Below are 12,619 nucleotides of genomic sequence, written 5' to 3'. Positions count from 1 at the left end.
ATCAGCAAGGATTTATCAGTCAGATGACCTATTAATGAAGTATTTGAACTTAGTGTTACTTCTGAATGGAAAAAGGTTGTAGTGATTCATCAAGAGCAAATATGAAATATGACGCTACCACCACTAGTCCACTACCACCCACTCCACTGGCAAGATCTTCAGAACTCTGTTTTTTTGTTAACTTGCAATCAATCCACATTTCATTTACTCACTTGCAGTTTTGAATTAAGTCTAGGTTCATACAATATTCTAGTCTATGTCTGGGCTCCCTACACTTCCTTGTTGATATGAAAATATTTGCAAAATCCTTACAGTAAAATAAATCAGGGCATCATATAAAGCAAAAGAAGTCTCGGGTATGAGGTTCCTTGAAAATGTCAGTTGTTGAAGTAGTACACGGTTCCAGTATTGCTCATATCATCATCTCAAAAACAACAACAACAACAACAACATATTTTTCTGTTACTATAGCATATTTACAAACTTTATTTTAAAGTTACATGTACAAAAAAAAAAAGAAAAAAGAAAAACAAAGGAAAACAGAAGACCTTACATGCAGAAATATTGGGCCTCCACTTGTAAAAGTTTTGGAAAAAATTCTGTTCACAGTTATAGCTTCAGTCTCTTCCATTCCCCTTAAGGTACTAGACTGATTAAGTGAGGAAAGGAAGCCAGAGTCTTCTGTTAACCCCTAAGGTCTGACAACTATTTCTCCTTGGCTGTTTTTAAGAAATTACTATTAAAAAATAAAACTCCCACCCACTCTTCTGTTTGATAAAACACTGTGGTTTGTTGTAGCTCTCCAGAGCCTATGTTTATGGTTTTAGGCTGACACTGAGTAAAGGTGGTTTGAATTCCAGGGTCTGCTGCAGACTGCTTATATAACCTTGTACAAGTTATGTACTTCTCATTCGACTTTGTTACAAAATAGGAAAAATAGAGTTACCTTTCCTTCACCCGAGCCTCGTCACTGTATACTTAAGACTGAGAGCTGGTTTGGGAGGGACAGGTGGTGTTGATCCTATATAGATCTTACCTACCTAAGCCTCAAATACTGGAACAAATATTGTTGAACATTTATTTGACCCTTAGATGTTCTTTGATCTTCAGGTGTTGTCAGTGGAAAAGATTTTCCTGAAGTTAAATAATTAATACCCTGTGCAGTATCTCAAATAATTTATTTTTCAGTCAGAAGTAGAACATAGACTAAATCTGAAAATGAAGCAGATTCTTTTTTCACCTTCAGCCAGATGCATGTCACTTTAACCACACTAATAGGGGGCTGGAGGTAAATAAATAAATGAGGCAATAAAAGCTAATGAGCAGAACTTGCACCCTGTCCTTGGTCCTGGCTTAAGCCGCCAAAAGGTTATATTGACTCTTCATATTGGCTGTCACCCTGAGTAGATATTTACACAACATGTCAATTGTTACAGCAGGTGCAAATGCAAGCTCCCAGGCACTATTGGAGAAGCCAGCAAACATTTCAGGCCAGGGATTTCCTCCATTACAAACACATGGCAATTTTCTTCTCAGAGGGCTGGAATACATTTCACTGCAAAGCTCATGCCAAACCTTGCCCTAAAAATACCTGTGATCACAGTAGCTGAGAATTCACCTTTCATCAATACCCAAGGCAAGCTCATGGAGAGAACAGTAACCCATGAGTGGGCTTTAACTACAAAGCAAAACAAAATAAAAGCCACTACCTCCAAATACACAAAACATCTGTTATTTCCTGCTTCCTGCAACCACATCCAGTAATAATTAATGGTAATGATTTCCCTGATAGTAATGCTGGCTTTGGGATGCTTCTAAATTGGCTTCAGGAAAATCAGGCTTCATTCCCCCCTAGTTGTTTCCTGCATAGTCTTCAATCTCCTAAAGGTGTCTGACAACAGTATTTAAAATAGCATGGGTTTCTTGTTCCTGTCAAGCTTTGAAGACACAAGGTTCTATTAAGATAATATTTTTGTTCTAAGCTGTGGGCTGATCATAGCAACTTCATAAAAACTTTTTTGTGCAGATCAGCCACTGTCAAATGGATTCACTTTCATCAAATCACAATTCATTGATGTTTCTGGCACGTAGCTCTTATGCACACCACTATTCTCGTGTGACATAAAAAGGAAACCATATGGTTTGATTCAACTTCAGTTCCCCCAACCACCTGATCTCTGGTGACAAAATGCTTTCAATGAATGGAATGTGTAGAAATTATTTGCAAAAATGGGTTAAGAAGTAAAATACTAAACCCAGCATAAGATTAAACTCAGCATAAGATTAAACACCAATACAAACATTACAGTCCTTTATGAACTAACATATATTGCTTAATTCTGTAACATACATTTTCATAAAGGTATTTCAGGCCCCAAAAAGACATTTTGCTTCCTTGTTCTGAAAGCTTGAAGAGAGATCAAATGAAAGAAACACATCTTGGGGATGTCAGACCCTTACTTTAAATGCTGCTTTACCAATAGCCTAAGGGCACCTTCTTTTTAGGAAGTCTAGAAAAAGATTTTTTTGTTGTTGCTTTCAATTAATAAAATATTAGCTTTTCAATATGCTAACTACTTTTTTTTTTCTTTTTTTTTTTTTTCCCCCAAGTAGTAGGTGACTTTGCCCCCTAATTTCACTACCATTTTTTGTCTAACAGAAAGCTGAAAATGGCTTTGGCTTGGTCCCAAACCTGTTTTTTTTTTTTTTTTTTTTTTTTTTTGGCTGTTTGGTTTGTGTTCTTTTTTGTTATTTTCTCTTACCAAATAATGGGGTTTATGTAGAATATGAAGATATAGAAAGAAGGAATGATGGATCAATCTCTGGTTTGCTTTTCAATTGCTCATTTTGCACTTCTGAGCAGCTAACCATAAGAGGATAGATCACTGTTTCGTGGTTTTTTTTTTTTTTTTTCATTTATAATCGAGCTGTTATTACAGTACCTTCTCTTTAAATGCCTCAGCTATACACTGTTCTTTGTACTCACAAAGCTTAACAAAAGACTAATCTCTCCTGTTATCCATTTTCCTCTATCAGTTGTTCCATCTCACTGTCACTGCTCTCCTAGTAAAATATTGCAGATGATACTGAGATCAAATTAAACCCAATTTCATCCCATTGTTGTAATCTTAATGAGTCAACACATCTAAGAAGCCATATCCTTCAACACTGCCGTTTCAGTGAGAAAATGGTGGCAGTCCAGAAAAACTGCCCAAGGGGGTCTTGCAATGTAAGAATCAAATGGAAAATAACAACAAGAAAAAGCATAAAACCAAATGTAAATTTGTTTTCTGCATGATTAGCATTCAATGCAGTGTTTGTGATTTACCTGATGTTCCAGAAATACCTTTTGCACCAGAACAGATTTCTGTTTAAGCCAGACTTTATGCTACTGATCACTCATTTAGAAAATGGCAAATTCATTTTCCTACTTTAAAAATGTAATTGTTCAGACAGACAAGAGAGGAGAAAATAACAAACTATGATTTAAGTGACTCTTACACTTTATCACAAGTAGTGCCTGCTACAAGTTTGAGGATATAGTATAGACTGAAGTTCACTGTGAGCCTTTAGGCAAATTCTTACAAATTAATGTAAACAAAAGTGGATTCCTTCCATTACTTCTACGAAAGAGCACTACATTTATTTAAACAAAGTAGTAAAATGTCTTTCAGAAAACACGATCAATTTTTTGATATTTACTTCCAAGCAAAGAAATTTTCCAAGTGATGGAAGTTCAGCTTTTAGATCCCAACCTATGAACCCTGTGAGTATTGATATGCTCTAGTGTTCCATTTTGCTCTGATAAAATAGCCCCTAGAATGTACCAACAGGTGAGATAGAAGTCAAAGTTTTTATTTCTTTGTGCTAAACTATCCTGCTAGAGCATAGCATGACTTACATCATCTTATACATTTGACGTATTTATTTACTTCTGTATCTGTGTAAAAGAGCATGAAACACTATGATTTCTTTGGCATGCAAGCACTAGAAAGCCCTCATTCTGTGGGAAAGGCATTTCATCCAAAATGAAGTTTCTTAGATTTTCTCCTAAATAGCATAGTCTTAAATTTCTTCTGGTCCAGTATCTTCTCCAGTGCCTTTTACGAGTTCTCAAAGGAGAACCTGTTAAACTCTTGTGACTATTTCAGGCATTCCGCTGTATTCCTTGGATGAATTTTATTAGGTCCTGATAGCTTGAAAATATCCATTTTATTTAAGTGTGATATATTTTCCTCTTTTTCTATTATGCATAGTTCTTAGCTCTAAGTTGCTGGCAGTAATTTTGTGACTATGTGATCACTGATAACTTTCTAATGAAGAAATACACAAAATGTCATTAGTGACTCCTTTTCCATGGCATTGTTTACTATCAGTTTTCCCTCAAATAATATGCTCCATAAATACTATATTTCTCATTCTCAGTCAGAATTAAGGGTTGTAATTTTTGGAGTGTATATTATGTAAAAATACTTTTGAGGTCAAAGAGAACTTGAATGGCTGTTAAATGTATATCAGAATTACCTAGCCAGCAGAGTGACTACATATATGAATCAGATTATCTCTAAAGTGATGCTGAAAACAATGAGCTAGAAACAGGGATTTTTCTTATGAAGAAAGGGTTGGTTGCTATTGGCAAACCACAGCTAGCCAGAAATAATGCTTTCAGAAGCAGTTTGGTAGTGAATGAGTCAGTTTTGGATTGTACCACATCAGGTTTCTTATATATTTCATTGTAAACCTACCCTCCTCTCCTCTTCCCCCCCCCGCCCCCCAACATTTCCACATGCTGCTGTGAGTTAATCTCTCAACACTGCAATGTTTTGAAATAACAACTGTATCATTTAGAAAATGAATCCTGTTGGACTATATGGTTTTATATGAAAGCTGTTCCCTTTCCCATTCTAAGGGGGTTAAGCGATCCTCTTCCTTTTCTCCCTGACTCTCAAGCTCATCTTAATCTAAAGGAGCACTTGAAGGCAGAAGGGGTTATATTTTCTTGATTCATCAAGACAGTGTTTCCTTTCCATTCTTCTGTGAAACAAGAATATGGGAAAGAAAGGTCTCTTATTTTCTCCCTTTTTAAATCTCTCCTTGGCTTTCCTTTAGTGTTAGGGTGATGGACACACATCATGTGTCCAAAAATCCTCAAAGCTTTCAGGGTCGGGTTTATTTTGATGAAGTCAAACATATCACACACTGGTTATCATGAGAACTATGATGAAAATGACAATCAGATCCAACCACAACATTGGTGTGGGCATGGAGAAACATGTCTGCAAATGCTATTAGAAGTCTGACTGTTTGGTTGCAGCTACTGCATCTAATTTGGTTTCTCTAGCAGCCAGTCTGATTCGATCTTTCACTATCTGTTAGAGGAGAATAAACATATTCATGAAATTGGACCACCTTAGAACCGGCTGCATGTCCACATGGAGTTACAGAGAGCCACCTATACTCAGAGCAGCACAGGAATGTCAATGCGAGTAGTTTTGGTAAAGCAAAAACTGGAGCAATAAAGACTGTTTAGGGGAATTACATGGGGCAGTGCAGACAAAGTCCAAGTACTCTGTAGAAAAGCACAACTCAGAGAACCCTTGAAAAAGTTATGTGTTGCTAAAAATGTGTACAAGTTGCTATTTAACCTCTGCATTATGTCAAAACGGAAAAGTCTGTCAAGGTATTAGCACAAGGTACACAGGAGTAATACTTTTATCTCCTTGCTGCACACCTAGCCATCATGAACATTTTGCAAAAGAAAAACAGATAAACATTTATTCTACTTATTGATGCAAAAGTCTTTTGATCTCACAAAATTAACTATGCACACTAAAAAAGCATTACAGTTGATTAAACTAGAAAGACAAGTGGCATAAATACCATCCACTAAAGGTCCAAGTAATACTGTGAAAAGCTGTTCAGCACACAGGTCTAGAGCTTCTGAATGAAAATCTGATTGACACAACAGACTACAACCATTTCAAAGAACCCACTACAGCTCATCATGCAGTTGGCTGCATAAAATGACACAGACATTGTGGTCTGTAGGACTCTCAATTAATTAAAATTTAGAACAGAGTTTGAGCAAAAATGCTTAAAGGAGCTGTTACAATAAACTATGCCAAGACCATTTTAGTAAGCCCCAATTATAGATTAACCTATTTACACAAACTGAACTGCTAAATTTCAGAAAAACTATTAGATAACTACATATGGCATATCAGGTACATGTGTATCAAATTCTGCCCGTGTCCTTTTGAATGTCACTGTGACATCAGCTTCCATGTAGAATGATGTGTGTTGCCACAGCACAGGCCCTGACCCACCAGTCAGATCTTGTGCCTCTTTGGAGCTCTATTGCTGTAGTTTGCAGAGAAGCTTAAAGGGTCAATGGATTTTTTTCCAAGTGTCTGATAAAGGGATGGATGAAAATGGATGTACCTTTTCAATTTGCCCATGCTTCTCAAATTGCTTTTACCTGACTTGCCACAGCAGAAAGAAAGAATGCTGCTTATGTTGGCGCTTCCTATTTACCAGCGAGCAGAACTGCACTTGTTTCCCATGTCCATATGAAGAAGACAAACCTTATCAATGCTGCCACTGCTCATGTGCAGAGCACGCAAATTGCTGGTGGTGCTGCTGCTCTTGTTCAAATGACCCAGACTGCAAATGCTGCTGCTGCGGTGGAGAGAATTCAGCATGTCAGTACTATGCAAGCAAATGCTGCAGAAACCGCATCTACGAACAGTCAAGATCATCAGCAACTGCGCAGTAAGAGGAGTCATGGGCTCTTAATTTCTTGGGGTTTGTTTTTCTAGTTTCCATTTAGGAACATACGACCCATTGGTTCATTGGAGCAATTCCAAATAAACATAGGATACCTTTCTATTTACAAACAGAAAATGTAGTTTTATCTTGATATTAGTGAAATGTTATGCTTGCCATTAACTGGGGCAAAGAGTACTCCAGAACATCACTATATTTCCCACAGAGTGAAAATCTATGTAGGGACAAGAAGGAAGATAGACAGGGAACCTTAAAACAAGGAGGAAAAAATGAATATGTTTGCAGCATGGGGCTTCAAGACAAGGACACAGGAAAAATGGATTAAAACAAACAGTATTAAAACTGCAGTTAACTGGCAATGGAAGGAGGCAGTTGTAATCAAAGTAAGACACACACACACAAAAAAAGGAATTATAAAAGCTCAAGAAATGTCACACAGAGAATGAAGAGGGCATAGTAATACTAGAAAATAAAATCGGAAGGGAGGGGCTGATTATTAAATACAAAAATGCTAAACTAGAGTGCACTCAACAACAACAACAACAAAGAAGGTATTCTTGGGGGGAAGAACAATTGGCAAAAGAACACTAGATTAGAAGAAGAGCAGAGAAGAAATGACCTCTGGAAATGCACAGTGCATTCCTATCTAAGTAAACTTCAGAGAGATCAGAAGGAATCCTCATAACAACAGGAAATTATATTCTCTTTAGTTTACTACTATTTTTTTTCTCCCTCTCCCTGTTGTTGTTAGAGTGCCAAGAAGAACAGATAGCATGGCTGAACCTCTGGGAAGAAAAGGTCAGAAGGAAAGAAATAACAACATGTGTGCTACATTGAGGCACAGCAGAAAGCCAGAGCGTAGTGTCCTAGGGATCCATCCTGAATAATGGTGCTCACACCAAAGATCTAGAAAATGCTAAAAGAGCCATCATAAAAGTAATGCTTTATTTTTACAATAATGTCCACAGGCTGAGAGGCAGGTTAGGACAACCAAGATCTGAAGAGAAAAGTGATTAGCATGTCCTGAAAAATCTGTCCTTTTTCTAAAATAATTACAATCATTTAAATAAAATTATCCACATCTGAAAGTTTTGGCAATTAATATAAAAGAATCAATGATAAGGCTACTACTAAAACTAAGAAAAATGTTAATTCATTCTAAAAATCAAAAATAATTCATAAGTGAATTATTTTTTAAATGACTGAAAATTAGGATGATCGTATGTAAATGTGGGTTGCTATACTAAGCAGAAATGCCCTTAATAGTATTTTAGAAGTGGTGAAATGCTTAGTTGTGCTACTTTCTCGATGAAATATTCCATTTGAAACATTTTGACATTTGTTGTCTACAGTTTTCATTAAAAATAAAACATTCTAAAAATCTTCCAGAAGTAGTTGTAAAAGAAACCAACACCCTCTGAAACAAAACACAGGGTTTCATATGGATTGCAGGAAAAAAAATTCTTCATTCTAGGTATTTGTTGTTTTCATTATTAAAATTAATCAGACAAGAAAAGGAGACAAAATACATTTCAGTTTATAGTAAACCAAGCTATACATATACAAATAATCCACCAGCAATAACTCAACAAATTTAGACAGACCTGCAGTGACTAAGAAGTCTGCTTTGCCCCATTTTTGGTGACAGCATTCAAAATACAGTGAAATAGTCATGAAGATGAAAAGAAAATGGATTATTAAATGTTAACCCAATTGTTTAAATAAAATACCCAGTCAGAATAGAAGGTCTGTTGGCATGCAAAGCAGAACTACTTATGCTATCCATTTTGTTTCTTAGATGGTACCCTAACATTCAGATGTCATATTTTTGTTGCTTTGTTTTTTCCTGTTTGATTTTATTTAGGTCAAAAGATGTCACGTCAAGATTTAGAACTAGGAATAATGCATTTGTCAATTTACCAGAAAGGAATGCCTCTAACCATGCCTTCCGTGACCAGCTTGCCTGTCCGCTGTGTAAGCAGTTGTTCCTCCAGCCATTTATGCTGCCATGCAATCACTGCATTTGTGAGAAGTGTATAACTAAAAGCAAGACCAAAGCTGAAGCAACAGACAACTTTTATATCATCGTATGCCCAGTATGTAGCAAAGCACATTGTCTCCCCTACACAAATAAAATTCAGCTGAGGAAGAATTACCTCAGAGCAAAATTAGCCAAGAAATACATGCGCAGACATGGCATTCTGAGGTGGAGATTTGACCACAGTGAAAGACCAGTCCACTGTGAAATCTGCAGGGAGAGAAGAAGAATGGCAACCAAAAGATGTAAAACATGCGGAATTAACATGTGCAATGAATGTCTGCATTTATACCATAGTGAGAATGGTGCTCAAGACCATATTTTCACCAAAGCACACCAAGAAGATAATGAGCAGTGGCCTTGCCTGCTGCACTGCAACTCACACCTCTCTGAATACTGTCTGGATGACCACAAACTGATCTGCGGGTTCTGCAAGAACTCACTGCACAACGATCACGAGACTATTCCCTTGGCAGTCGCATGTTCAAAAGAGGCCGCTTCCCTCTCCAGCACAATTGTAAAATTTAAACGAGGTTTGTATTCCTGCTGCTTCTCACACTTCCCCACGCCCCCTCAGGAAGGCAACTTGCACATATGCTTGATAAGTCACATTGATTCTCTACACAGCACAAGAGTCAGAAAGGTGGCGTGTTCCCACTGTGGTAACACAAAAGGAACAAGCCTGTAATTGTGTGGCATTGTGAGACAACTCTCAACTACTAGGGAATGAAGGATCTGTGTGAAACAGGAACAGAAATGTGCATCTAGGTATGGGAAACTCCATTCCGTGCTGCGGGACCCAGAGTAAAATAAACACCAAATATATCTGCAAATTATTTTTAAATATTAAATTTTCTGAGTTTTACATGTTTGATGAGGAACTTCTTTCCCTGCAGACAAATTATGAATCGTCTCTCTTCAGTCAGTTTTGTGCTTATGGCTATGTAGACTAAGAGGCAAGATGGCCACACTTGTCTCAGGTAGCCCAGCAGTGTCACTTCTTTTTTCTGACACTTCATCCATAGCAGCTAAGTGGCTGAACAGAGACTGGGGTTTTAGGAATTTAGGATTTTCTTTTAGTTATTTTGATCTTTGCATATAATATCATAAATTTTGGGGACAAAATTAAATTGCATGGAAAATAATGTTCAGAAAAGTAGAAGTAAACCTCATGCAATGAGAAACAGCTGGAAGTGTTATATTCTCAATTTCAAAACAGATAAAATAAAAAAATATTTGTGCAGGATTTTGTAATGTGACGTTATTTCAAAACGTTACCATATTCTAACAAAATTTACTATCAGCCTCTGGTATTTTTGATTCTGTTCCTTCACAATTCTCAATTTTTGTGACAGGAGAATAATGGCCATCAGAGAAAAGTATTGCCAGCCACAGTCATAACCAAGGCTATACAGCTGCATTTGCTACCATTATTGTAACTTGATACTGACATAATGAATTTCCAAAAATAATATAGAGCTACAAGTTTCAGGATTTCCCATGTAATGAAATAAAATCATCAAGCCCATTTGAGGGGAGATAAATTTGAGAAATGAGGGAATAATAATAAAGCAATAATTTATTTTTAATATATATTTATAAGCAATAAAGCAATGAGCTGCCTAACTTTATACACTCAAGTGTGAACATTTTAACGCAAACAACTTCCCTCAGGACTCACTAGCAACAGTGATGACAGCAAACTGTTAAAATTCTCACTTGTGACATGCTCTACCAAACCTGAAATTTAAACTACAACCTATCATTCTGCCTCTAGTAACCTGTACATTTTAATATGAAGTTGGAACTACTGACCTGAGTTGTTTTTTTCACAGCACGCCAAGGGGTTGACAATGATCTAATGGAAGTTATCCTGTTAAAAAATAACTTCCAGACCTACAAGGATGCCAAAAGGAAAGAGATCAGAAATGGATTCTTAAAATTACGTATGGTTCTTCATGAACAAGAAAAAGAGATGATGGAATTGCTTGAGAACATTGAACTTAAAAAACAGAAAGAAATTTCAGAATATGTAAACTATACATCCAGTCAGCTCTCATATATGGATGGCCTTATTCAGTATGCTGAAGAGGCTCTTAAGGAGGAAAGTCAAATTGTGTTTCTACAATCTGCACACTGCTTGGTGAAAGAAATAGAAGACGCAATTCCTTCCATTTTCCATCCTAGTCCACTTCTCAGAGAAGATCCTTTAAGAAAACTTCAACTCAACTTTGATGAACTTTTTGCCATTTTACAGGGACTTGTCCCATCCCTTAGTGGAATAAAACAATCAGAGAGTAAGGCAGAAAAGAATCCCTGTCTTTTTAACCCAGAAATAATGCTTCCAAGGCATGTTTCAAGCACTCACGAAGACAAACAAGCAACATTGCTCCGAAGCACATCTTTAAATTCTGTGTTTGAATCAGGCACGATGATTAAGAACACTCCTGGAAGACGACCAAGCTCTGTGCCTCCCCATCATTCTACGCAGAGTAATAACATGTGTGCCTTTTGGGATGCAGCTTGTGAAACTCCAATAAAAGAAAGAAAATACCAGTTTGTTAACCTTCCAAGTCCAGAACCTATAGAAAAAATATCAGTCCCAGTGCCAGGACACGTTGTTATATACCAGACTGTTGTCTACCCAAGGTCTGCCAAAGTAAGACACTAACAAATTCTAAATATAAGCAAAAGATTAACTATTACCATTATGTTTTCACTCACTGAGGTTCAGAGTCTGTACGTAAGGAGTCTGACTACAATATCAGTTCAAATACGTTGTTTGTAGTGGTCAATGCTTTTCAAACTTTCTTTTTGAGATAAATTTAAGCATAAATTGATTCGCACTTTCCTATCATATTCAGTAAGTTTGTTATATTATTATATATTTCATAAATATATGCAGAAAGAAACAGATGTACCATGTTTGTATTCAGATATCTATACATCAGGCCAAATCATTTGATCCTAGTCTTGGCCTTCAATGTGACATCACATCTGTGTAATTTTCCTCATTATACATTTCAGAGATATTAACAAGAACAGGATGCCAATTGCATAAGATCCAAAGTGCACGTTGAAAAGCACTGACTGTTTTCAGCTTGCATTTCCCTTAGCATGTTAAAAGAGAGCACTATGAAATTCACGGCAAGAAACTTAGCATTTTCCAAGACTCTGAATTGCATATCTTTCTCCTATATTTAATGAAATGGTTGGTATTTCAGCTGTTTTGGCATTAAAAAAAAATAAAATTTGCCAAACTGGAGCCTTCCAAACAAGTAAAAATGAAAATGCGCAAAAATAGAGAGTACATAATTGTGCACTACAGATTTTTTTTTTTTTTTTTCTCTTCACAGATTTACTGGACTTGTCCAATAGAAGATGTAGATTTCTTTGAGGTAGAGTTTTATGAAGTTGTTGGCATTGGTTCTGATAACATTGTCCAGACACAACTAGATGGCCAGCTAAGCAAAATACAACAGCAGAACCTTGAGATACGTAATCTCGATCCAAATACAGAATACCTGTTTAAAGTCCGTGCTGTCAATAAAAGTGGTGAAGGAGAATGGAGTGACATCTGTAAGGTACTGTATATTGTTCACATATTTTAGAGAGTTAAGTTAACTTTCTTGTCTCGGTACTTGTCTTCTCCCCCATCTATTTATGAGGAAGACTACTTAAATAGAAGATTACTATTCACTTATTTAGGTAAGTGATGTTAACGAATTACACTGGATTTTTCCACGTGTTCCTTCTAGCTCAGTTTGCTTGTCCTATGTAGAATGTTTCTCTCTC

General features: G+C 36.6%; 1 protein-coding gene and 1 long non-coding RNA gene across 4 annotated transcripts in view; one reads left to right on the top strand and one right to left on the bottom strand.

Moving 5' to 3' along the window:
- The window catches only part of LOC118171770, a 225,403-nt gene that overhangs the window by 58,637 nt on the left and 154,147 nt on the right, over window positions 1-12,619 (bottom strand). For all 3 annotated transcript variants that reach the window (XR_004753374.1, XR_004753375.1, XR_004753373.1), the window contains exon 3: window positions 10,640-10,720. This is a non-coding gene — a long non-coding RNA (uncharacterized LOC118171770). The remainder of the gene's footprint in view (window positions 1-10,639; window positions 10,721-12,619) is intronic.
- The window catches only part of TRIM42 (tripartite motif containing 42), an 8,455-nt gene continuing 2,257 nt past the window's right edge, over window positions 6,422-12,619 (top strand). The window contains exons 1-4 of the mRNA XM_035335163.1: window positions 6,422-6,771; window positions 8,651-9,357; window positions 10,660-11,483; window positions 12,181-12,408. Coding sequence (XP_035191054.1) covers window positions 6,422-6,771; window positions 8,651-9,357; window positions 10,660-11,483; window positions 12,181-12,408 — 2,109 coding nt within the window. The remainder of the gene's footprint in view (window positions 6,772-8,650; window positions 9,358-10,659; window positions 11,484-12,180; window positions 12,409-12,619) is intronic.

Source organism: Oxyura jamaicensis, chromosome 9 (genome assembly GCF_011077185.1).
Source record: "Oxyura jamaicensis isolate SHBP4307 breed ruddy duck chromosome 9, BPBGC_Ojam_1.0, whole genome shotgun sequence".
Taxonomy (NCBI): Eukaryota; Metazoa; Chordata; class Aves; order Anseriformes; family Anatidae; genus Oxyura; species Oxyura jamaicensis.
This window is presented reverse-complemented; position numbering and strand designations above follow the sequence as displayed.